At 37.6% G+C, this 24,627-nt stretch overlaps 1 protein-coding gene across 2 annotated transcripts in view; it reads right to left on the bottom strand.

Annotated features, from left to right (window-relative positions):
• Positions 1-9,482, bottom strand: part of LOC116101151 (gastric triacylglycerol lipase) — a 19,233-nt gene extending 9,751 nt beyond the window's left edge. Inside the window, exons 1-6 of one of the 2 annotated variants that reach the window (XM_031384819.1) lie at positions 9,385-9,482; positions 5,799-5,911; positions 5,529-5,646; positions 4,256-4,454; positions 3,013-3,122; positions 759-895 (exon numbers count right to left, since the gene is read on the bottom strand). In XM_031384819.1, coding sequence (XP_031240679.1) covers positions 759-895; positions 3,013-3,122; positions 4,256-4,454; positions 5,529-5,646; positions 5,799-5,900 — 666 coding nt within the window. In that variant the 5' untranslated portion in view covers positions 5,901-5,911; positions 9,385-9,482. Of the gene's footprint in view, positions 1-758; positions 896-3,012; positions 3,123-4,255; positions 4,455-5,528; positions 5,647-5,798; positions 5,912-9,384 lie in introns of those variants that run through there. The other variant, XM_031384821.1, reaches the window with a different exon arrangement.
• Between the last annotated feature and the right edge of the window lie 15,145 nt (positions 9,483-24,627).

Genomic DNA, 24,627 nt, shown 5'->3' with positions numbered 1-24,627 from the left:
AAAAGACTCTCTTCAATAGCTTCCTGTTTGGGCTGTTTCTCTTCTTTTCCTCCCTTTCTTTCCTTCTTTCTTTCTTTTTTCTTTCTTTCTTTCTTTCTTTCTTTCTTTCTTTTTTCCTTTCTTCCTTTCTTTCACTTTCTTTCATTCTTCTTTCTTTTGGGCTGGTGGGTTGTGTATGGTTTGTCACAGAAGCCGTCAGTATCCCTCTGGCCCTGTTTGGGATTCTTATTTGACTATTTTTCTCTGCTTTTAACACTCTATTCCCTGTTGCAGGAGTGGAACTGTTACCTTGACATAGGTGTGTGAGTCCTTGGCCAGTGAAACATCCTTGAAAAAGCAAAACACAGCCGGCCAGTGGTGGCACACGCCTTTAATTCCAGCACTTGGGAGGCAGAGGCAGGCGGATTTCTGAGTTTGAGGTCAGCCTGGTCTACAGAGTGAGTTTCAGGACCAGCCAGGGCTACACAGAGAAACCCTGTCTCAAAAAAACAACCAACCAACCAAACAAAAAAACAAAACAAAACAAAACAAAACAAAACAAAAAAACTTACTGACACTGACAATCCACTGCAAGCTAACCCAAACCAAGGGAGTAGTAAGTGGGGGTCTCAGAAGCAAGAGGGATCCACACATGTTAATGCTCTGAGAGAGATAATATGAACATGCATGATTTAGTTTGAGGATATGAATATATAAGTACATTTGTTTACATTGATTGATGTGAAGTTTAATGGCAATAGGGTATCTTAGTCACATACCTTGAAAAGAAATTTAGGAATAAGTGAAATCTTTGCGAAGGGGCTTTCTGTATACTTCACAGTAGCAACTGGAGCTAATGCATAAAACGTCTTGATTTTTTTAGCCAGTGCAGGATTGGTAGAAAAGGCAATAAAACCTGAAATAGAACAGACCATCAATGAAGATGTGTTCATGTGTGTGATTTTTCTGTTTCTAGAAGTGTGAGATTATTTGGACTTGCTAGAGATGCCATCTTAAGCACACTGAGAAGTTGGCACAACGGTTTGTTGAGATGTGTAAAAGCACAGTGATAGCATTTACAGATATTCGCTAGGGGAAAAAGAATCGAAATGTTCAGTTTTAAGGTAGCTCAAGAGGGAAGCAGAATGGAGAAATGCACTGCCAAGGCAAGCGATTTCACTCACCTCAGTCAGTGCCAAGGAAACCATTGCATTGCGTTCCAGTGTAGTGAGTTTATAGCCTCAGGTTACAGACATGGCACTAAGTTATATTAAATATGTGTCATTGATGCTATGCAAGCCCCTTTAGCCAAGCACAGTTACTGGCTGAGATCAGTACTCTGGAGGCTGAGTCAAAAGGATCCAGAGTCTGAAGCCAGCCTGAGCTACACAGGACAGCCTTGTTTCAAAAATCCGCCACCAACAGCAACAACAAAGAGGCCTCTGACTTCTAGGCAATTCCAACAATTGCCCCTGAGACTGCATGTCACTTGGCTTTCCAAGCACCAGTGAACACTTCCTTTCTTTGAATTCCAGAATTCTAGCCGCTTTTACACATCACTATTATAACCTCTGTCTGATTTTGTTTCCTCTATCACAGAACATTTTCTAAATACAGGAATAATGTAGACTTGTCTCAACACCTCTCCTCTTGGCTGTCTTAGCTGACTCTGGAAGGTTAACTGCAGTCTCACGGACGCCTCCTGTTGAGTAGCTTCAGTCTAGTACTCTTCCTTGAACTTCATACTGGTTATGACTGACTCCTTGACATCTTTACCTGCATCTTCAATAGACAATGTTTCCAAAGTGAGCTTCTAATGTCCTTACATAACAGCTCTTCTTATAGCCCTTCCTTCCTCACTTTGGGTAAAGGAATCTTCATTATTCTAGGAGCCCAAGACACAAACTGTGGCATTGTCTTTACTCCTATTTTTGCTTCACATACCATAGATCCAACATTTTAGTAAAGTTTGTTGCCAGTATCTCATTTGCACAAATATACATGAATGTATGTATTATGTATGTACGTATGTATGCATGCATGCATGTTTACACACATATGCTGCTTGATTGGGCATCATTATTCTCACATCTCTCCTCACCCCTCAGTAATCCAGCTCACCAGAATCTCTCGTATCAGTTACTGTGTACATCCTATAGCTGCTTCTGAGTTCCTGCCATTGTTTGCCTTTAGCAATGAGAAGGATCATATAATGGACCATGCAACTCCTCTACTAAAAGTCCCTTTACAATTTCCTTTTTACTTATATTAAAGCTGATATCCTTACAATATCCAAAGAACCCTGAATACTCCATTATTTTCAGCAACCACAATGTTTCTCTCTGTCTCTCTCTGTGTCACTCCGCTTCTCTCTGTCTCTTACTCTGACTCGTCCCCATGATGGACAGCATCACGGCTGTTCCCTGAGCATATTCTCCATCTTAGGATTCTTTACACTTGTGCTTTTCCCTCCCTAGAATACCAGGCTGGCACAGATGCACATGAGTCTTCTAAATGTTTACTCAGAGGATGTTTACAGGCCTTGTCTGTTTAAAATTGCTTTAAAGCCCTCCGAGACTCCTTAAAATCCCCCTCAGGTATATTTTCCATAGCATGACCAAGGTTTGGTGAACTCCATGTTACTTTTAACCCATTTCTTTTCTGTCCCTCTCCCCCAATCTAAGTGATATTACAATAAGAGATTTTAATTTATCTTCTTTGGTATATTATTTGGCAAAATGATCTGGTTTCCATCAAAAATAGTGGAGTGAGGGAAAAAATTCAACTGGGAGGCTAGAATGGGCAACCTTGAGAGCCAGTTGGCCTGGGCCACTCTACAGGCCACTATTGATGGAGATGGTGCCACTTTGTTATTTATTCTACCATTTGATTTATCCATCTCTAGGGTAGGAGGATCAATTGTCTGTCTATCACTGGATTGCAATGGCCATGGCGTTTGCAAAGCTGCACAGCAGTGGCAATGGTACTGGATCGAGACATAGAAACTGTGCACAGTCTCAGAGCTTTACTTACCAATAGTGGTGCCCTGAGAATGACCAACATAGTGTATCTTCTCTTGTCCAGTTTTCTGTACAATGAAGTCTATTGTGGCTGGAAGGTCATATTTAGCCATTTCATCAAAGCTGTGAGAAAAAATAAACAATATATGTTTTCTTTTTATAGTTTCTAAAACTGTAAAGCTCTTCAACATTATTCACAAACAAACTATATCTAAGCCAAAGCAAAAAACAAAAACAAAGCAAAAACAAAAAAACAACAACAACAAAAAACCCCATGTTTATAGAGAAACCTCTGTTTCTACTTGAGGAATAGAAAACTACCCACTTTGATTATTTCCAATTATCTAGAAACCCTTAGCAAACGTCAGGTGTCTTTAAGGTAGTCACTTGTAAGCAAATGTCATCATTTTCAAACATGTATAATGGCCATAATCTAAATATAAACAAGATAGGTATTTATGGATGGATATTATTTTTATTTCTGAAATACACTATCAGATTTAATAAGCATTTGTATTCTACATTCCAATTTTTTATATGAATCTCTATAGTACATTCTTCACAATTCATCCAGAATGGTACAAAAATGAGAACTCAAGTTGAACAATATTTAGTAGCTTCTCATTGCGCACAGAATGAACTCCAACAACCTCACTAGATCTGCTTCCTATCAACATGTTAGTGTTCTACTGTGTTCTCTCTACTTCTTTCTCACAACACCAGACACACATGCATTTCCTACCAGCTTTTGGAACTGGTAGGACACTTTTATGCCTCAGGAAGATCAGTCGGATCCTCTCTGTCAATTATTTTCTTCAGTCAGTTCCAAGACTAGGGCATGAGCACATATTGGGCACCTTTAATAACTTTTCTGTGCCTAACCTTTGGGCTTTTGATGTTGATGAAGACTTCTGTTCCCCCTTGCCCCAGTTCTGATACCTACCTAGTCTATTGGCTTCTCCTTTTGCAACTTTCTTGGAACAGTGAATTGCCTTGCACTCTAACTTTGCCCGTGTTGTTCATTTTATTTGCAAAAGCATTTTTAGGCATCTCTTAATCTTTGGTATGGAGATCACGGCAAGCTTAAAGGAAATACTATCCTTGGGTTGAGTTGTATAGAAGACTCAAATATTGGAAAAAATGATACAGCTTTCTTCACCTCCTGCCTAAAGTGTAGTTGGCTGTGATGAGCAAGAGAATGGCCATGCTTGTAGATCCCAAATGCATTTCCATTTTGAATTGTTCTCTTTCTTTACCTGAAAGCCCAGAATTCAACTGAGTCTGGTGAATAGTAGATATTTTTTCTGGACCATGTATTCCCTCTGCTGTTCCCCAGCCACACATCATAGCCAGCGTCTGCTAGAATGAATGCCAGGCTGTTGTTTGGCAGATTTGCAATCCAGTTTGTGGCCGATGCAATCAAACCATGCTGCAAATATGCCACAGGTCTCTTGCCTAGGGAAGAAGATTAATCAAAATATTATAAATGTATTCTTTATAGTAGGTAGACCAGTAGTAAAAAGCATTACGTTCGCTTTGTTGATGTTGTATTTGATATCTTTCCTCAATTGTGTCTCATGTGCCAAAATTGATGAAATTATACATTTTATTTCTTTTAAAGATTTATAATTTTGTATTTATGCATATTTATGTAGGCCTGTATGTGTTTACATGAACCATATATGTGCAGGAGCCCTTGGAAGTCAGAAGAGGACATCTCATCTTAAACTGAAATTATAGACAGTTGTGAGCAGCCAGCATGTGGGTACTTAGGATTGAATCCAAGACCTATATGAGTGGCTTTTAATTACTAAGTGATCTATTTGATACATACATTTTATTTTCATTTATTGCATTTGTATTTACCAACACAGGGCCTTACATATGCTAGACAAATGTCTATTTGTCTATTACACTGAGCCATACCCTCATCTCATCTTGTACATGCTCAATGTGTTTATTGTATTATAAGCCACTGATGTGTAAATAAATATATAAAAATGATAGTCCAAGAAAATTAAGTACTGTGTAAATGTAGGTTGTGCATAATAGCATTATATTGCACAATTTTTCTATAATGAAAAATATGCAAATTTAACAATACCATCAAAATAAAATGATCTTTATCTATATAAGAAATAGATCTCTAGCTGCCTCCCAATTTTTCCCTCTAAAATATTACCTCTCTAACTTTCATGTGCTGGGATCTAGCTCCATTTCTATATTAAAAGAAACTGTCCCTGATTGCTTTAGCTGGTTAGAGGCCTTGAAGAGTTTGTATATAACAGCAGAACTACAATTTATCATGATCACTTGGTCATCCCTCTGTCTCATTGACTTGATTTCTAGCTACTGAAACTGGAAATAAAATCATGTGTTGTAATTTCCAGAGTGATCTAGACTTATTTCATACTTAGAGAGAAATAAAGTGGGGGGAGAGGAGATAGGGGAGGGTAGAAAGATGGGTGAGGGAAAGGGAAGAAGGTAAAGAAGAGGAGAGAGAAATGAGGAGATGGAAGGAGTTTGTACCTATATTCTCAGAATTATTCTTCCCATGAGGAATTCTGTAGACCCCCAGAATGTAGCCATCTTCAGTAACAACTTCATATTCTTCACATGGATATCCCCAGTAAGTTATCATCTGACTCTGAGATGGAAAATTAGAAGAAAAAAAAACCCTTTTAAGTATGAATTAGCTTTAAAGTGCACCTAATGGATATTTCTTTTGAATTTTAACTGTTCGCTAAAAGTTTAGACCCATCATGACTCTAATCCTAGTAATACCCATCAGTAACTCACAACATTCATGTTTGCTTCAGGGTTTACAGGACCCAGTTTTCCAAATAGGCCATGTGCACCTCCGAATGCAGACATCACACTTGTCATTAATAGCAGCCACATCTTGTAGTGCCCTGAAACAAAGGGATAAGCTATGTTATGGTGCCATAACATTCAGAGTTTGTGGTGATTTCACCTCTAAGAGGATACAGGGATGATTGAGCTTGATTACATTCTGTTGAGTAGCAAACCTGGGTAACATATAGGCAAATTAATCTTACTGTTTAAAATGTTTTCACTGTGATTGGTTCTTCTTTTTCTATCTATGTGTACATATGTGATCATTTGTATGTTTGTGTGTGCATATGCATTTGCACTTTCAAATAGGTATATGTAGCAGGGCAGAAGATAATCTCAGCTGTTGTTCCTTAGGAGTCAGGGTCTTTCACTGGAGTTTGCTGAATAGGCTTGGACATTGGACAGAGAGCCCTAGGGATCCACCTGTTTCAGCTCCTCCATCTCTAGGATTACCAGCATACATCAGTATTTTCAGTTATTTTACTTGTTCTGGAAATGTAACTCAGGTTCTTAACCATGAATGGCAAGTATTTTACCAAATGAACCATACATACTAAGTCCCGATTCTTTCTCTTTAAAAGCTTTTTCAGCTCAGGTTTCCAGCCTTATGGATAGAATTTTAACCAGCAAACAATCTTCTGTCATTAGGTGAAACATAAGTTCATTATTCAGTATTTGCATCGAACTTGCTTTGTGAGCACAGATTTGGACTGAAGGTTAAGTGGGCATCTGATGACTTTGAATCAATTTTAACTTAACGTGCATTTAAAGCTATCGTCATGGAGCTGGAGAAGTGGCTTAGTAGATAAAGCAAGCCTGAGGATCTGCATTTGATCCTCAGAACCCGCTCCCAAAAGATGCCTCCGACATTCATATGTGCTCTGTGGCAGTCACATATACCCTGAAATAAATAGAACTATCATTGTGCTAAAATAATTAACAACAGCCAGTTTATAACTATTAGCTGATTTGAAATCATTGTGAGAATTTGAAGGCCAACATCACCTAAAATAATGCTGGGATATAATTTTAAGAAAGCCTTGCTCTTTCAATTTTCTACTAAGATGTTATTTCTTCGAAATTACTTAGGTAAGCCAGATTATATATTACCAGTGTGCTATATGACTGCATACCTTTTCCAGAAGTATTTAACAGTAAAAAGGAATTGACTTATTATATTAAAATATATAGAGGCTTTACTAGTTGAATTCTCTCGTATTTATACATTTAAAAAATCTATGTTTTAGAAAACATTCTCCTTAAAAGGATTAAATTTATGCTCCTACTTAAATGATCCATCTTCCACGCAACTTGTTTTCAAAATTGCTGTCCTTTAAGTAATTGCAAAGCAATGCAAGCTTATGATAAATGAATGAAAACTTTAGAGTTAAATAACTCAACTGATGTTCTATCTTACTATAGCTAATCACTCATAAAGTTAGAGTAGATTCTAGCTACTTGTGCTTTTATATTTTGATTCTCATTTCAAATTATAAGTGCTGATCTTGTAAAGAAAGTTACAAGCTCTTTTTCACTGTGTGGTTGTAATTGTCGTTTATTCTTTAGTATAAATATTTGGCATTAGACTTATGCCATTTAAATTTACTTAGATGCTGTAAGTACCAACTATGAATTTTAGAATATTTTCATATTACGCTTAATAAAAAATGCAATTGAGAAATAATATTTTTTCTCATTTGAAGAGATGCTTTGTTGAGAATTGTTTAAAATAAGATTGTTTTAGTGTGTCTGGAATACATTTTTTTATTGTGAGTAGGGTGCACTAGAAACAAATTTGGAAATCATGTAAAAAGAATATTTTAGTAAGTCAGGCATGGGGAGCCATGCCTTTAATTCCAGAACTCTGGAGGCAGAGGCAGGAGGATCTCTGTGAGCAAGTCTGCTTTGCAAAGTGAGTTCCAGTACAGCCAGGATTCCACAGAGAAATCCTGTTTCAAAAAACAAAACGGACTGGAGAGATGGCTCAGAGGTTAAGAGTGCTGACTGCTCTTCCAGAGGTCCTGAGTTCAAATCCCAGCAATCACATGGTTGCTTACAACCATGTATAATGAGATCTGATGCCCTCTTCTGGTGTGTTTGAAGACAGTTACAGTGTACTCATATATAATAAATTAATAAATCTTTAAAACATTTAAAAAACAAACAAATAATAAATAAAATATACTTTAATTGTATACAGTGAAGAATGTGTAAAATTTGTATCATTTGTTTCAAACAATGTTCTTTGAAAAAGTAGGAAGTCTCAATTGCTATCACTATTTTAATAAACACTGTATGGTTCTTTATCAATGTAGTACACTTTGTAAAGTTCTTGACTTTCATGGGGCTGAACTAGAAATCCCAAAGCCTAAAGCCAATCCTCTGATATTAGAATGTAGCCACTTAGTGTTGAAATTGGATGTAATGTCTCTGGAAATGGATTTAACTAAAACTTCTCTGTATAATGGAAATTCGGGAAAGGATAAACCAATTTATAAAAAACAATTTGTAGCCAACATTTTTAACACTTAAATCAGAGAATTGTCAGACTATCAAAGAAATGACAGTTCCTTTAAAGCCTTTCTGGTCTCAAGTAAGCAATTTGCCTTTATAAAGTAAGGCTAGTCAGCCAATGGCTATTGGATACCCCAGTAACAAAAGTCAACAAGATAGGCTCTAAAATACTTGGAGCATGATTAAATTCATCAAAACAACTGATAACAAATTCCAGGATAATATCAGTAACTATCTCATGCCCAATAGTGTGCTTACACATGTAATTTGCAAGTGAGTTATTTTCACAATTTATTCCCTGTTCTGTAAAATAGGACAAACAAGAGTATGTTTCCCAATGATGCAAATAGTATAATTAAGTAAGTATAAGTATTATTGCTATTATTATAATAAGTATTATTGGTATAGCTCTATTTAATTAAAACAGTCCTATTAAGTCCTTGGCATTATGTTCTTTACTTTTCAGATGAACACAAAAGGACCCAACAAGTATATAGAAATCACATAAGCCCAAACCACACTGGTTGTCTCTACCATAATCCTTCATTGGAATGGCCTTAAGCAGAATATTTAAAAAGGGAACTGGGGAGAACTGTCCCAACAAATCTTATAATGCAACCGAACTTCTGTTTCCTTGAGTTTTAATTTGAAGAACTATATTTGGTAGCCTGCTGAACAATGTTACAGATAATTGTTAATTCAATACCAATTGGTGGATGATGTTATGCTACTCAATATCGATGTAATAATTTTTGTGATATGAAAGGGCTGATCTATTGCTTCTCAAAATGATTAACATGAAAAGATAAATCTTCACAGTAAGTATTTATGACATTAATAGACAAATTGACCTATCAATAAATAAGAATTTCATTTACACACAATGGAGAAAAATATTAGCCAAATTCTAGAAGAATAATACATAAATTAAATGACACATTTATCTCATGATAGTAGAAGTAAAGGAAAAAAAGGACCAAGATTTCAATTAATTTTCATCATCAAATGTACTTACAGTGTCCACAGAAACAAGATTCTGCTTCGCTGGTTGCCTACTTTAGCTATGGACAGTTGCTCCTTATATACTAAATCTTAACAATGGCCAGAAATGATTATTCATTCTCTTATTAAACTATCCTATGCCCTTCATATCTGGATATCACCCAATATTAAAGCACAAACCTTAAAATCAAATATTTTGGATGACTGAATATGGCATTGGCTCCTCAACTTTAACCTTTAACAAATGCAAACATTGTCCAAAGGATTGTTGATTAGAAGTAATTTAGGAAACAATAAAAGTGATAACTGATAACTTAAGCATATAAAAGCCATTGAGCATGACATACAATGTAAATGATTTTGTAATTGTGCTTAAATTAAAAGGCTCCTGGTAGTAAAAGACTTGATCTTTTGTTATTTTTTTTTTTTAACTTGCCACTGGCTACTCTGATCGGATGTTAGATAAGCCAATTTTTCTGTGCCAAGTTGAAGATTTATTATAAGTATTTGGTCATTGTTTTTTGCCTTGCAACTAATATATGAAACTCAGCCCCTGATTGTTAGGAACAGTTGAGCCATGCCATGTATTCTTTATGAAATTTCCTGGCTAGAGTTTGAACAAATGTAAATTATTTTTAGGATTCATATTCTCATAGTAGTACTTAAATATATACCAGAAATCGGGAAGAAGTAGTTATTGTTAGGAAAAAGAGGTTAATCCACAATCTAATGCTTTTCAAAACTCCACAACTCAATTAACTAGAAGTAAAATGAATATATAAGGCAACATTGGGGATTATCAAATACTAAGTGTGTTTATATATTCACACATGCTAAGGTTCCATTTCCCTTGTGCCCTGGTTGTCATTGACAGCCACTAAATTTGTTAAGGCAAAAATGATTCTTTATTATAAAGAACAAATTGGGAATGAAAAGCTTTACTGTTCTAAGATGACTTGAAGTCAGTTCACCAGCAGATTGTAAGTTGATTAACTGTGTTTCTTCACACATTTGCTTAAATAAAAACAAAAAAGAAATATAGTGTGTTCTTTTGGTCTTTCACTATAACTGAAGAGGACTTTGGCCTAAGAATTTTTTGGGGAAAAAGTACAAATTCTACTAGTTGTTAAAAGATCCATGATCTTTATGCAGACTGCAGCTGAACAGCAAATACATTCCTACCACTCAATGCATAGCTTAAATCCGATTCTCTGGAGTAATTAATGTAGTCACATACACTACTCAGGCAGGTTCTGTTTCCAGTTCACAACATGATGTTTTCTTAGCCCACTGCCCTCACATCTTCTTTCCTCTACCTTTTCCCCCTGACTTCACATTGGGTTTAAGCTTACAGAAAGACCATCCATACAGTGTTCTTTATTAAATATTGGGCTAGAAATCTATTCCTACATTCTTATGAGACTTTGTATTTATCTGTATTTCAGGACTTACTATATGATAGGTTATTATGGCTCTTCATTTGGACACACACACACACAGACAGACAAACACACAGACACACATAAACAGATACACATACACAGATGCACATAAACACACACAGACAGACACACTTACACAGACAGCCACACACTCACAAACACCAACACACACATGCACACAAACATGCACACACACAGATTCACACACAAACACATACACAGACACACACACATACACAGGCACATACACAGACACACGTACATACACATATAGACAGACACATAGACACACAGACACACAGACACACACACACACACACACACACACACACACACACCCTGCTCCTGAAGTTTAAGAACTGCAATTTGTTCATTTACTTTTATTTCTTAATGCCTAGAATTTGTCTGAAATAAAATATATACATGATCAATATATGCATGTATTGTTTTTATTTAGAAAATAGTTAGAAAAATAATTGCAAACTTTCTGTAGATATTTATGCATATGCTTAACTAATATATGCAATATTTACTTCTAGTTACAATGATTAAAAAGACTCATGTAATTTTTTTGTGGAAGTATAATACAAAAGAAGATGCTTAAGTATACATGAGTAAATGTTAAAATAGAATATAATTATCTTATTGCTAATATCAATGATAAAAAATTTGCCAATGATGATAAGTAATTAGTTTTTTCTTTAAATTTTACTTTAATTATGCAAAATTATGATATGTAGCATGGTAATTCCATACATGAACAAGTTGATAACTCTATACATATATCATGTATAATGATCAAATTCAGGAAATTAATTTTCCTATATGCCTAATATATTACAAACCTAATAACATAATACTTGTACATTCTTTTGAGTTATGGTACACTTATTTGTATATATTAATTTTATAAGACTGCATTTACATACATACATGATATACTTTGATTGTATCAATCCTCAAATTATATCCCTACTTTTATTATTAGTGTGAGAATCAAATTCAGAGTCTCTCACGTGCTGATCCATCATTTCCACTTCTAATTTGTGGGCTAATCCACTGAGGCCACTTCTAGCTCATGATATCTAGAATGTATATACAATACATGCTGATTCAGTTGAACAATTACCTTTCTATCTCTCTCATTTTGTGTATGGACTCCCAGGTTTTCTCTCCTATTTATTCATTACATACATAATATTTCCTCATGAACTCTAGTCCTCCCAGTGTCCTGTAATTTCACTTTTACATACTTCTGTTTGGGTTACCAGTTGTCTAACCTCTCACTAATACCACTCTCTACTCTTCTTCTCAACTTATAGCTATTACTGCCATTCTAAATCGTGGTTAATCTTTTAAAATACCTGTATCTGTAAGAGAACAGGTGTAACTTGCCCTAGAAAACAATTCTTAAACATCCAAAAGATGTTATTTAGACTTGCACAAATTTTTCCTTGATTCTGAAATATTGAGACAGGCACTGACAAACACCATTGATGTTTGGAACCCAAGGAATCCATTCTTGACAAACGAAATATGCAAACAAACATATGAAGCAGGTGGTTGTTTGTGGGAATCTGGAATTCAAGAAAAATACAAACATAGAAAACATGAATGTGTATGTGTTTATTATATATAAATAAGGAAACTAACCTTGGGATTAGATAAAATCACCAAGGGAAAGTAACGTAATTTTGGTTATGTATTAGAATCTTCAGGCGAAAATTTGAATATAGATGGCTGAATCTTGTTTATTCAGAGGATTTTCAGGGAAGTATTTACTGTGATAAGGTAAGAGACTTGATGGAGTGTGTGTGGTTCATGATATCTTCATAATTTCAGCAGTTTTAAGATCTAGGCATGGAGTAACCACCATCTTACTGTGGCCTATCAAAGTGAGGAATTCACTCCAAGCTCCCTCCTGTCTTTGGATTGACAAATTCATAGCTGAACAGACTATTTGGTTGGTAGTAGCACCTGCTTAGAGGAAAGAGGTGACAAGAATACTCTCAAAGGATCGTCAAATTATTTCCATGTCCCTGCATTCTGTCCATCATTAGACATTGCTGCCCTACACCTTCCCACTGTGACATTCTGCCTTGCCACACATCTTGACAAAGAGCAGTGGAGCCAAGCAACCCTGGAAACAAGGATCCAAGATAAATCTTTCCTTCTTTCAGTTGATTTTCTCAGGCATTTTTTTTTTTGAGATAGATAAACTGACTAACACAATGCTCCTTTACACCAGGATGAGATAGGGAAGGGAAAGTGTTTGCATTCCTAATCCTTAAGGCAACAGTAGAATAGACTATTGAAAAGCAAGCAGGATCTGTTTTGTTGACTTCTGTGAAGAGAGTAAGGTAGATGTGTTTTAGGATTTTTAGACAAAGACTAGTCTTAGGAAGTTGGCTATGCTACAACTTGGCTAGTTAGTCTTGAATTAATCCCTTACGTATAGAGAGATAAGGATGCTGATCTCACTCCCAGAATCAACAAACTCTAGCCTTAATCCTGCTGAGGTTTCCTTCCTATACCAGGCTTGGTTGCTATGTGGTTGGGAAAGATTTTGATGGACTCTCTAATACAGTCAAGGAAAGTGAAGTATAAGAAAGATATTGAATGAAAGCTTTCCCGTGGCAGAACACGGGAAAGCAAGCCAGTAAGCAGCATCCCTTATGGCTCTGCCTTCCGTTCCTACTTTGAAGTTCTGTCCCGACTTCCTTCATGAGGGGCTGTAAACCGAAAGATGAAATAAACTCTTTCTTCCTCGGGAAAAAAAAGAAAGACATTGAAGATGTTTTGTCTAAGGACTCAGGGGTACAGGGATAGAATTATGAAAAAGTGAATGGAAGAAAGAAAAGTCTGAGGTGTATTAATTCAAACTCTCTTGTCAGTTTTGCTGCCTTAGTCAGTATCCAAGTCACACAGTTAGGAGGTCGTTAAGAATCTATTCAACAAATATTGTACTTTGCATATTATATGGAATTTTACTTGCACTATTATGTATTATGAACAAATTGTAGAGCCACTCTCAAGATACCATCTACAATTTACAAGTAAGAAAAACAGCTTAAATAGGTCCGCTCAGCTATGCATTGGTGATGGCTGATGCTTTCAACAGTTCTGCCCACCTACCAATTTTTTTGTCCCCCATCAACTTCCCACATTCTCTACAACTGCAAGGGATTTTGTTAGAAGCTAAACTTTTGCACTGACATATATGACGTTCAGCTTGGGTACTTTTTGGCCTTGTCTTTTAAGTTATATCCTCCCTGAAAGATGATACTGTTTTGATTTATCTCAGCTGCATACGGAGTCACTTGCAAAGATTGGAAATGACTAGTAACAAGTGTCTATTTCTAACCAATTTGGGACGCTGGATATTGAAAAGTAGTGCTTAGTTCCCTCTATCAATTTCTCTATTTCCCATTCTCATGGTTCTTTATGCCTTTAAGGACTACTCTATTTAAATTTAAATCTCTACTTGATGGTACATATAGATGGTACAACTCTTTGGAATAGAGTTGTCCACATTTTCTCTACATCAGTCATTGATTTTGCCCAATTCGTACAGATTAATCCTCCAAGTTTTCATTGGGAGTTAAAGAAAGAAAGCATGAAGAAGATAAAAGACCGGGAATGTCCTCTTCTCTGGCTCTCCTCCCATCCATGTTCATATCTTCCCTTTCTCCAATCAATCTCTTTCTGAGTGAACAAGCTTTAACATAGCTTCAATTCCAGGGTTAAAGTAAGCAAGAAATTGAAGGTCTGATGATATAAACCATTGAAGGAGTTTGATGATTTTCTCCAGGAAGTGACAGAATGTAGCTCTTACTGTTTTCCCAGATAGGAAGGAGAGCATGGTTTCCTGCAATGTTCAGGAGAATCTAGAAGAGAAACAGGGAGTTTAAGAAAGATAATCATAACAAAACTTGAAATACTAATAACAATTGATTCTCCTTGGTGAGCACTGGAGAAAGTCAACAAAAATACTTGATCTTCTAATAAATTTTCAAGATCATATTAACAGAAAACAGAAATAATCTTCCTAGTGAACTAGCAACATGTGACATGCACCATGCTTGGACAAAGGTCCAAGAGACAAGAGTAGGATGACATCTTGTTGAAGGCCAGCTTTGACAAGTCAGGGTAAACTGAGGCAGGGGGTAGAGCCAGTGATTAATCACTCAGCAGACCTTTCTTTGAGGGAACAAAGTTTGATTCTCTGGCACCAGTGGAAAGGGTGAAGGAACACCCACACACACGCGCACACACACGCACACACACACACACACACACACACACACTTGGCGGATGAAGCAATCTCCAACAATCTCAACACATTTTACACATATGCATACATACACATACATATATTTGATGAATGAAGCAAAGCTCTGCAACTTTTTTGCCTCTTAGCCTTTGTATAAGACCAAAGACAAAAATTATCTATGTAAGAAAATCATTACACAAAGGAAATCACAACAGGATTATTATGTATTTTTTTGAAACTCATACCTAACTAAATATTTCCCTCTGTCTTTCATGACACAAGTTCATCTTAACCCCAAAGACAGTAATTCTTTTGTCATTGATTCACAAAGTTTAAGCAAGCCAATTCTAGTAGTAAGTTTTTCCCTATGCTAAGCTGATGACAATTTATATTTACCAAGAAATAGATCATCATCTATCTTAGGTCTTATTTTTGAAGTCTTGTTCAACTACACTGGTTAATCATGTATTTTTATACTTAGAATTATTTACTCTTTATTCATAGCCCTCTCTTTTCATGGTGCACACCAAAACCTATAGACACATCCTAGATCACAAGATCCAAGAACTCAGACCCAACCTCAAATGAAGGTTTTTGTTGAGCAACTTGTTCCAAGCCTATTATTCTCTTCCAATTATAGTTATGTACTTGTAATGCACGAAAGCTCACTGTATTCATTTTATAACCCATGCAGCCCTAACTATAATACAAGGGGGGGGGGCACACTCTAAATTCTAACTTTATTGTATCTTTCTGGCAAAACAAATTGCCTTAAACTTTCTATCAACTACCCTAAATTCCTAAAGCTATTTAAATCAAAAGAGAAATTCTGTAAAGTTTTTAAATTCATTTAGATAATATTACTTTATGAGAGTTTATCCTCATATTGATCTGCAAGAACATTGCCCAATAGAGTGGGCTGCCTTTCAAGAAGCAGTCATAGCAGGCTGCAGGCTGTTAGGGTCTCTCTAAACCCAATCAGAACAAGCATGGGAAGGAGCAGCAGCAGCAAGAAGGGATGCGCAGGCTGCAGGCAGTTAGGGTCTCTCCAAGCCCAATCACAACAAACATGGGAAGGAACAGCAGCAGTAAGAAGGGATCCAGAGATGGAGCTCCTCACCCCCAGGGCTTTACCTTTCTGAGGTACATCCATTGCAGCTGTACAAAATGGCGGACAGTCTCCAGAAAGCCCACTTAATCACCATAGTTCCTTCTGCATGGCATCTCCCACCACCTAAATCTTAGAAGCAAAGTACTACCAGTTGAACTTGAAAATGATATTTTTAATACTGACTTTCATGATGCATTTTTTTGATAAACAGAATTGAATATTGAAGCCAAATGGTAAACAATTTCTCTATATCGTTGGATTCAATACAAGGAGGAAGAACGTTTATCAAATTCTTATTCCGAAGTTTGTGATCATTTTGATGATTACATTTATGTTAAAAATCTTAAAGGTTTTATTTTTTTAATGTTTGTGTAACTTCATCTGAGCAAATTCATTGCTGATGCACAAAATCTTATCTGGCTGTTGCGTACTTTCTCAGTTTGGTATTGATGATTCTATCTCCAAATCCACCTTCTGATTCTGTTTCCTGCTTTCTAATGAGCTGGTTTGATAATCCCAGCTCCAGAAAGTAAGCTATATCTAATATTAGGGGTAAATAAAGAAAACCAAACATTTCCAAAAAGTAATAATTCTGAATCCAAAAAACAAAAGTTTTGGATTTATTAGCACATAAATTGTGGAGATATCACAAGTGTCAGGATAAATTCGTTGCTTTTTTACTTTTTTTTTTTTTTTTTTTTTTTTTTTTTTTTGATGATCTCTCTGTTATGTTACTCTGGCTGTCCTGGAACTCACTATGTAGACAAGATTGGACTGGAACTCACAGATAGTCCCCTGCGTGTTGGAGATAAAGGCATATATTAACACATCTGATTTCTTTCTTCCTTCTTTCCTTCCTACTTTCCTTTTCTCTTTCTTCCTTTTCTTCTTTTTCTCTTTTTCCACATTTTTTGTACTTTTTTTCTTTTATTGGATATTTTATTTATTTACATTTCAAATGTTATCTCCTTTCCTGATTTCCCCCAGAAAGCCCCTATCCCATCCCCCTCCCTCTGCTTCTATGAGGATATTCCCCCACTCACCCACTCCCTGCACTGGCATTCCCCTACACTGTAGCATCGAATCTTTACAGGACCAAGGGCTTCTCCTCCCATTGATGCCTGGCAAGGCCATCCTCTGCTATATATGTGGCTGGAGCCATGGGTCTCTCCATGTGTATTCTTTGGTTGGTGGTTTAACCCCTGAGAGCTCTGGGGAGGTCTGGTTGGTTGATATTCTTCCTATGGCATTGCAAACCCCTTCATCTCCTTCAGTCCTTTCTCTAACTCCTCCATTGGGAACTCCATGCTCAGTCTAATGGTTGGCTGAGAGTATCTGCCTCTGTATTTGTCCAGCTCTGGCTGAACCCCTCAGGAGACAGCAATATCAGGCTCCTGTCAGCAAACACTTCTTGGCATCAGCAATAGTGTCTGTGTTTGGTGTCTGTATATGGAATGGATTCCCAGGTGAGATAATCTCTGCATGGCCTTTCCTTCAGTCTCTGCTCCACACTTTGTCTCCATATTTCCTCCTGTGAGTATTTTGTTACCCCTTCTAAGAAGGACTGAAGTCATTGTTTTTAATAGCTGAGGAGTACTCCATTGTGTAAATGTACCACATTTTCTGAATTCATTCTTTGGTTGAAGGACATCTGGGTTCTTTCCAGCTTCTGGCTATTATAAATAAGGCTGCTATGAACATAGTAGAGCATGAATCCTTGTTATATGTTGGAGTATCTTTTGGGTATATGCCCAGGAGTGGTATAGCTGGGTCCTCAGGTAGGACTATGTGTAATTTTTCTAAGGAACCACCAGACTGATTTCCAGAGTGGTTGTACCAGCTTGCAATCACACCAACAATGGAGAAGTGTTCCTTTTTCTCTACATCCATGCCAGCATCTGCTGTCACCTGAGGTTTTGATCTTAGCCATTCTGACTGGTGTGAGGTGGAATCTCAGGGTTGTTTTGATTTGCATTTCCCTGATGACTAAGGATGTTGAACATTTCTTTAGGTGCTTCTCCTTCATTCGAGTTTCCTCAGTTGAGAATTCTCTGTTTAGCTCTGTTCCCCATTTATTAATAGGGCTATTTTGTTTTCTGGAGTCTACCTTCTTGAATTTTTGGGGGGGGGGGCTTTTTCGAGACAGGGTTTCTCTGTACAGCTCTGGCTGTCCTGGAACTCACTCTGTAGCCCAGGCTGGCCTCAAACTCAGAAATCCACCTGCCTCTGCCTCCCAAGTGCTGGGATTAAAGATGTGCACCATCACCTGGCTTTTTTTTTTCAGCCCTCTATCAGATGTAGGATTGGTGAAGATCTTTTCCCAATCTGTTGTTTGCTGTTTTGTCCTATTGACAGTGTCCTTTGCCTTACAGAAGCTTTGCAAATTTATGAGGTCTCATTTGTCAATTCTTGATCTTAGGGCAGAAGCTATTGGTGTTCTGTTCAGAAAATTTTCCCCAGTGTTAGAGGCTCTTCCCCACTTTCTCCTCTATTAGTTTCAGTGTACCTGTTTTTTGTTTGTTTGGTTGGTTTTTTGTTTGTTTGTTTGTTTTTGTGGAGGTTCTTCATCCACTTGGGCTTAAGCTTTGTACAAAGATTTAAGAATGGATAGATCTGCATTCTTCTACACACTGACCACCAATTGAATCAGGACCATTTGTTGAAAATGCTGTATGTTTTCCACTGGATGGACAAGTTCAGTAAAGTGGCTGGATATAAAATTAACTCAAACAAATCAGTACCCTTCTTCTATTCAAAGGATAAACAGGCTGAGAAAGAAATTAGGGAAACGACTCCCTTCACAATAGTCACATATAAAATACCTTGGTGTGACTCTAATCAAGCAAGTGAAGGACTTGTATGACAAAAACTTCAAGTCTTTGAAGAAAGAAATTGAAGATCTCAGAAGATCTCCCATGCTAATGATTGGCAGGATTAATATAGTAAAAATACCCATCTTGCTGAAAACAATCTACAGAATCAATGCAATCCCCATCAGAATTCCAGCTCAATTATTCACAGAGTTAGAAAGAGCAATTTGCAAATTCATTTGGAATAACAAAAAATCCAGGATACCGGAAACTATTCTCAACAATAAAATAACTTCTGGGGGAATTATCTTCTCTGACCTCAAGCTGTATTACAGAGCAATAGTGATAAAAAATGCATGGTATTTGTAGCAGACAGGCAGGTGGATCAATGGAATAGAACTCAAGAGGCAGAAATGAACCTACATACCTATGGTCACTTGGTCTATGACAAAGGAGCTAAAACCATCCTCCATTGTTAATAAGCTTTATTGAGGTACAATTTACAAGTGATAAAATGTGGCCTTATTCCTGGTATCTTAGAGTTTTTGGTAATAGTATGTTGTCCTTGAACCTTCACCATGATCAAGAGAGATAGCATTTTAATCCTTCTCATTCCTTCCGTAGACCAGGCCTGAGGGACAGCACCCTGCATTTTCTCACTGAAGTTTTGTATTTAGAAGTTCATACAGATGCAGTCTTTGTTTTCTTCCAATTGGGTTTACTGATTCAGCATAACATCTCTACGGTTAAGCCATCCCCCTCACGTATCTCTTTTCCTTGGCTTTATTGAGCCTGCTGCAGGGAGTGGAACCAGCCCAGGAGAAAAGAGGTTTGTTGCAGTCAACAAAGATGAAAAAGGAGTTGGAGATCTGCTTTGACATCAGACATGACCATGCAGAGTTTGGAGTTTGACCAGCTGGTTTCCTGTCTTGCTTTGGGCATTACAATTAAGTGATTGGTTGAATCTCAGATGAGACTTTGGACTTTGGGCTAAGTTGGACTAAATGTATTTTGCATTGTGCTATGTTTAGCTATGGCCCCTATAGACCCATATGTTTGAACAAGCCTATGGGGGCCAGGGAGTGGAATGTGATGTTTTGTATATGCTTGGCCCAGGGAGTGGCACTATTAGAAGGTGTGGCCCTGTCTGAATTAGGTATGTCACTGTAGCATCCTAGCTGCCTGGAAGCCAGTATTCTGCTAGAAACCTTCAGATGAAGATGTAGAACTCTCAGCTCCTCCTGCACCATGCAAAGGTATTGAGGCTTGGCACTATAAAAATAGCCTATTAGAGGCTATTGGTGAAGCCTAGTTGTAGCGGAAGACCCCATTGTGGTGGAGATGCCAGTACCATTGGCTGATCCCCAAGAACAGTAGCAGCAGTGGAGTGGATTATCCTGAGCTTAGAGTCCTACAGTGGGCAGAGCTGGAGAAGTGACACTAGTCCTTTAGAGGAGTCCAGAAGACCAGGTGTGAATCCCAGACATTGAAACAAGAAGCTCCAACATTAAAGTTGCTGTGGAGACTGTAGCTTCCTACCCTCGTCTGTGTTCTAAGAGACACAGTATTCAATTTTTCCACATTAAGTAGGATTATACATACACAATATACAATGAGGAAAATTCATTTCAGTTTTTTGAAGAGCTGGGGATGGAGCATAGGACTCTATTACTCAGCTATATTCTCCATACCAGAGTGTTTTGAGAAAGGGCTTTTTCTGTGTTCAATGAAAGGCTGGCCTTAACTCACGAATAACCTACTGTTGCCTCTGGAGTGCTAGGGTTGCAGATGTATCCCTTCACAATGCTTGGCTATGGAAAATCTCTGTGTATGTGTTTGCATTGGTGGATGCATATGCATATGAAGGGTGAGTGAGCTTGTGTATGCCAAGACTCAGCTGCTCTTCCTGACCCCTTCATGCCTTCAAAACCAGTACCACCTGGGTGACTCTTACACATTACCAAGTACAGCTGCAGTACAACGTTGGCTAACTCTGGAACATAGCTTCTTTGTGCTCTCAGAAAACACTTTCCAGAAGATTTCATCTCAGTGATGCTGGTCTCTTCTTAATCACCACTAATTTCTTAGCTCCAGCTAACCACTATCAATTGTCCCAGTAGTCCCTTCTATTCTGGACTCTTAAGCCAGACCCATGTGGCCAAAGCTGACAAGTTCTCCTGCTTGTTGTGCCTGGGACAAGCTTTGTTCTATTACATTATCACCAGCTTTCAGTTTTCCATCCCCTTCACTGCCTAAACTTGGCTGTCCTGGAATTTGCTCCATAGACTGACTTTGAACTCAGAGATCTTCATGTCTGTCTCCTAAACACTGGGATTAAAGGTGTGGTCTACTAAGCTTGGATTTAAGTTTTCCTTCAGCTAGAATTTGCTCTGTTCTTGGCTGGTCTTGAACTCAGAGATCTGATTATCTTTACCTCCTGGGATTAAAGCTTGTAATATCATGCCTAAACCTGAATTTAGCTAGGTGGGATTTTTTCCCAAGGTCAATATCCCTTAATTCAATTGAATATCCTTGAACACAGGACTCAGCTCCATTTCACTTCCTGATGCTCCTTTAATACTCAAACCATACATTTTATATTTTTCCTTTATCAGCTTGCTATGCTAGTTTAAAATGGTCTTCATGAGACTTAACCAGAGAAAAAGTCTATGATGCACGTTTCTGAGACTTTCTTTGACAATGCAATTAATCTGAATCTCTTCACCTTAGTATCAGGTAGACTCTTCAGACAAGGGCAAAAAGTAGCCACATTCTTCACCAAAATACCATAAAAACACTCTTTAGGCCACATATTCTCCAGTGAAACCTCTTGGGCCAGGTCCACACAATTCAAATCACTCTCAGTTAGAAAGTCTTCCATATTCTTACTAGGATCGCCTATCAAGTTCCATTTAAAGCGTTCCACTGCTTTCTAAATCCAAAGTCCCCAAATCCACATTCTTCAAAACAAAAGCATGGTCAGGCCTATCACAGCAATACCCCAGTCCCTGGTACCAACTTCTGTCTTAGTTAGGGTTTCACTGCTGTAAACAGACACCATGACCAAGGTAACTCTTATAAGGGCAACATTTAATTGGGGCTGGCTTACAGGTTCAGAGGTTCAGTCCATTATCATCAAGGTGGGAACATATACAAACCATCACAGATATATTTTATTTTTAATTATGTGTACTTTCATGTACATGAATATATGACTGTGTCTCTGTCTGTCTCTGTCTGTTTGTGGGTATGTGCACGTGCATGCATATGCCCACTGAAAACAGAAGAGGTCATAAGCATTTAGAGCATAAGATCTCCTGAAGCTGGTGTTGCAGATGGTTGTGGTACTGGGAATTGAACTCAGGCCTTCTGCGATTGCAGTGTATTATCTTAACAGCTGAGTCAGTTCTGTGACTAGTTCTGACCAGGCGAGCGCCGCGAGGACAGGAAATCAGGGTTAGGGTTAGGGTTAGAGTTAGGGTTAGGGTTAGGGTTAGGGTTAGGGTTAGGGTTAGGGTTAGGGTTAGGCTCCTATTATATTCTAGAAAGATAAGATACTCATTATTTGAGGAGTTTGACTTAGGGGGATTTAAAAAATAGTAAGTGCTAGGCCATCAGAGAAGGAAGGATCTATGCAAAAAGTGGTTTGCTAAATTATGTTCACATGTGTTCATTGAAAAGTCAAGACTAGAAATCTAAGTTAGCCAAAGATAGTGCTGTCTTTGAAACTTACAAAAGCCCAAAGAGTAAAAAGCCATTTAACACAGAGACTTATCAATAAGTGAATTGTGTACATTACTTTGCTTCTTCATGTCATCCCAGAGCCCATTTACTCTTTACATCCATTAATTTGATCATTGTGCATAAAAATCAGTTTATTGTATATTCACTGCCACTCCACCCTCTCCCTTGCCCCCCCCCCCACTCTGTGTGTGTGTGTGTGTCTTTGTGTCTCCGTCTTTGTGTCTCTGTCTTTCTCTTCTGATTGAAACTGAAAATTCGGACCATGCACATGTGTGGCAAGCACTCTACAACTGAGCTATAGCCCTAACTTCACTTAATCTGTTCTATGCTCTACCCCACTGTTAATGTGGGGATTCATTTCAATTCTATTGTTTGTAGTTTGCAAGGTCCTTGGGACATTGTTTAAGTGCTAAAAAGGTATGTTTCTTTATCCCCTAGATAAAATTGTAAACCTACTTTAGAGCATAAGAAACACAGTGAAATATTAAATATAAGAAGATGGCCCAAAAAGAATTCAGTCACTGCTAGAGATTGTGACTGGCCAGAACTTCATAACTCATGAGGGAACTTACTCTGCTGTTGTGCAATCTAAGACCATTGCTTGGGATGACTGATTTGCATGTGCTTTCAAAAGCCTTGAAGAACAGGATGTAGGAAACAACCCCTACAAGCTATTTCATGGTTTGTGCTGGTAAAAAAAAAAAGTGTATGTAGAAAAAAAACAATGAATATTATCAGAAGCAAAGAAAGAAAAGCAAGCTGATTCGGTGTGGCTTCATATGCATCCTAAAGTAAGCTTTTGTGTGGCACACAGAAGATTCTTTCAAAATATCCTCATTGCTGCTGAAACCAGGGAGTTCATGCTTGAATAACAACAGAGACTCTGCTTGCTAACAGCTCTTATGTGTTGAAACTTAATCAAACACTACATCTCCAACCCAGACCTGGGCCTGAACACAAGGGTTCATTTTAGGTATCAAAAACTGTTTGTTCCTGGCCTCTTAACTTCTCTTGTGAAGGTTTACATGAGGAAAATGAATCACATACACTTTTCTTCTAAAATCTCTTCTGGTTTAACCATTTTAAAAATTTATGTATTTATTCACTTTATACCCCAGCACCAGTCCACCTCTTCTCCCAGTACACCTTCACACAGATCCTCTCCCCACCCCCCCTCCCCTTCTTCGCTGAGAAGGGGGAGCCCCCAACACCACCAGGTACTCCCCCATATTAAAACTACTTTGCGGAGTCATTTGAGTGTGTGACCAGTCTTTGCCTTCTGCCTAACTTTCCAAATTAGCTGTGTTAGCAATCAAGATTTCTATGATGGCTGCAGATTCTTATGATTTCACTGTACTCCATAGGAATGCTTTATTATAATAGCATCCCCACTGACTTGGTCCCTCCAGACTTAGGTCTAGAATGTCTGTCCCTGGATGATTTATATTACTGGGGTCACAAGCCACAAGGCCCTCCTGATCCTGCAAGTATGTTTCTACATATAGGTAATACATTTGATAGGTAGATCTGGGTGACTTTTTACTGCTACCCTCTAAAATTTCCAACAGGAAGATGGAAAAAATTTTGCAGTTGTCATTTTATAGGCAATTCCTCAGATTAAAATTAGGAAAAAAATTTGCAGTTGTCATTTTATAGGCAATTCCTCAGATTAAAATTAATCCTTTTCCTGTCAATTGCTGTCCCGTCTCCACACCTAAGGCCTCCTGTACTTGTGGTATTTGTTTTATTGTCTCAAGTTCTGTCTGTGAACTCTACAGTTTTCTTAACCATTTTTTACACTGCCAGCTCATGGTTGGCCATAACATGCTCACCTAGTTTCTTAGAAATAGTTTAGAGGTTACCAAAGCAAGACTGA

The sequence above is a fragment of the Mastomys coucha genome, unplaced genomic scaffold, assembly GCF_008632895.1.
Source record: "Mastomys coucha isolate ucsf_1 unplaced genomic scaffold, UCSF_Mcou_1 pScaffold21, whole genome shotgun sequence".
Classification (NCBI taxonomy): domain Eukaryota; kingdom Metazoa; phylum Chordata; class Mammalia; order Rodentia; family Muridae; genus Mastomys; species Mastomys coucha.
The sequence above is the reverse complement of the archived record's forward strand: the minus strand, read 5'-3'. Positions and strand labels throughout refer to the sequence as shown.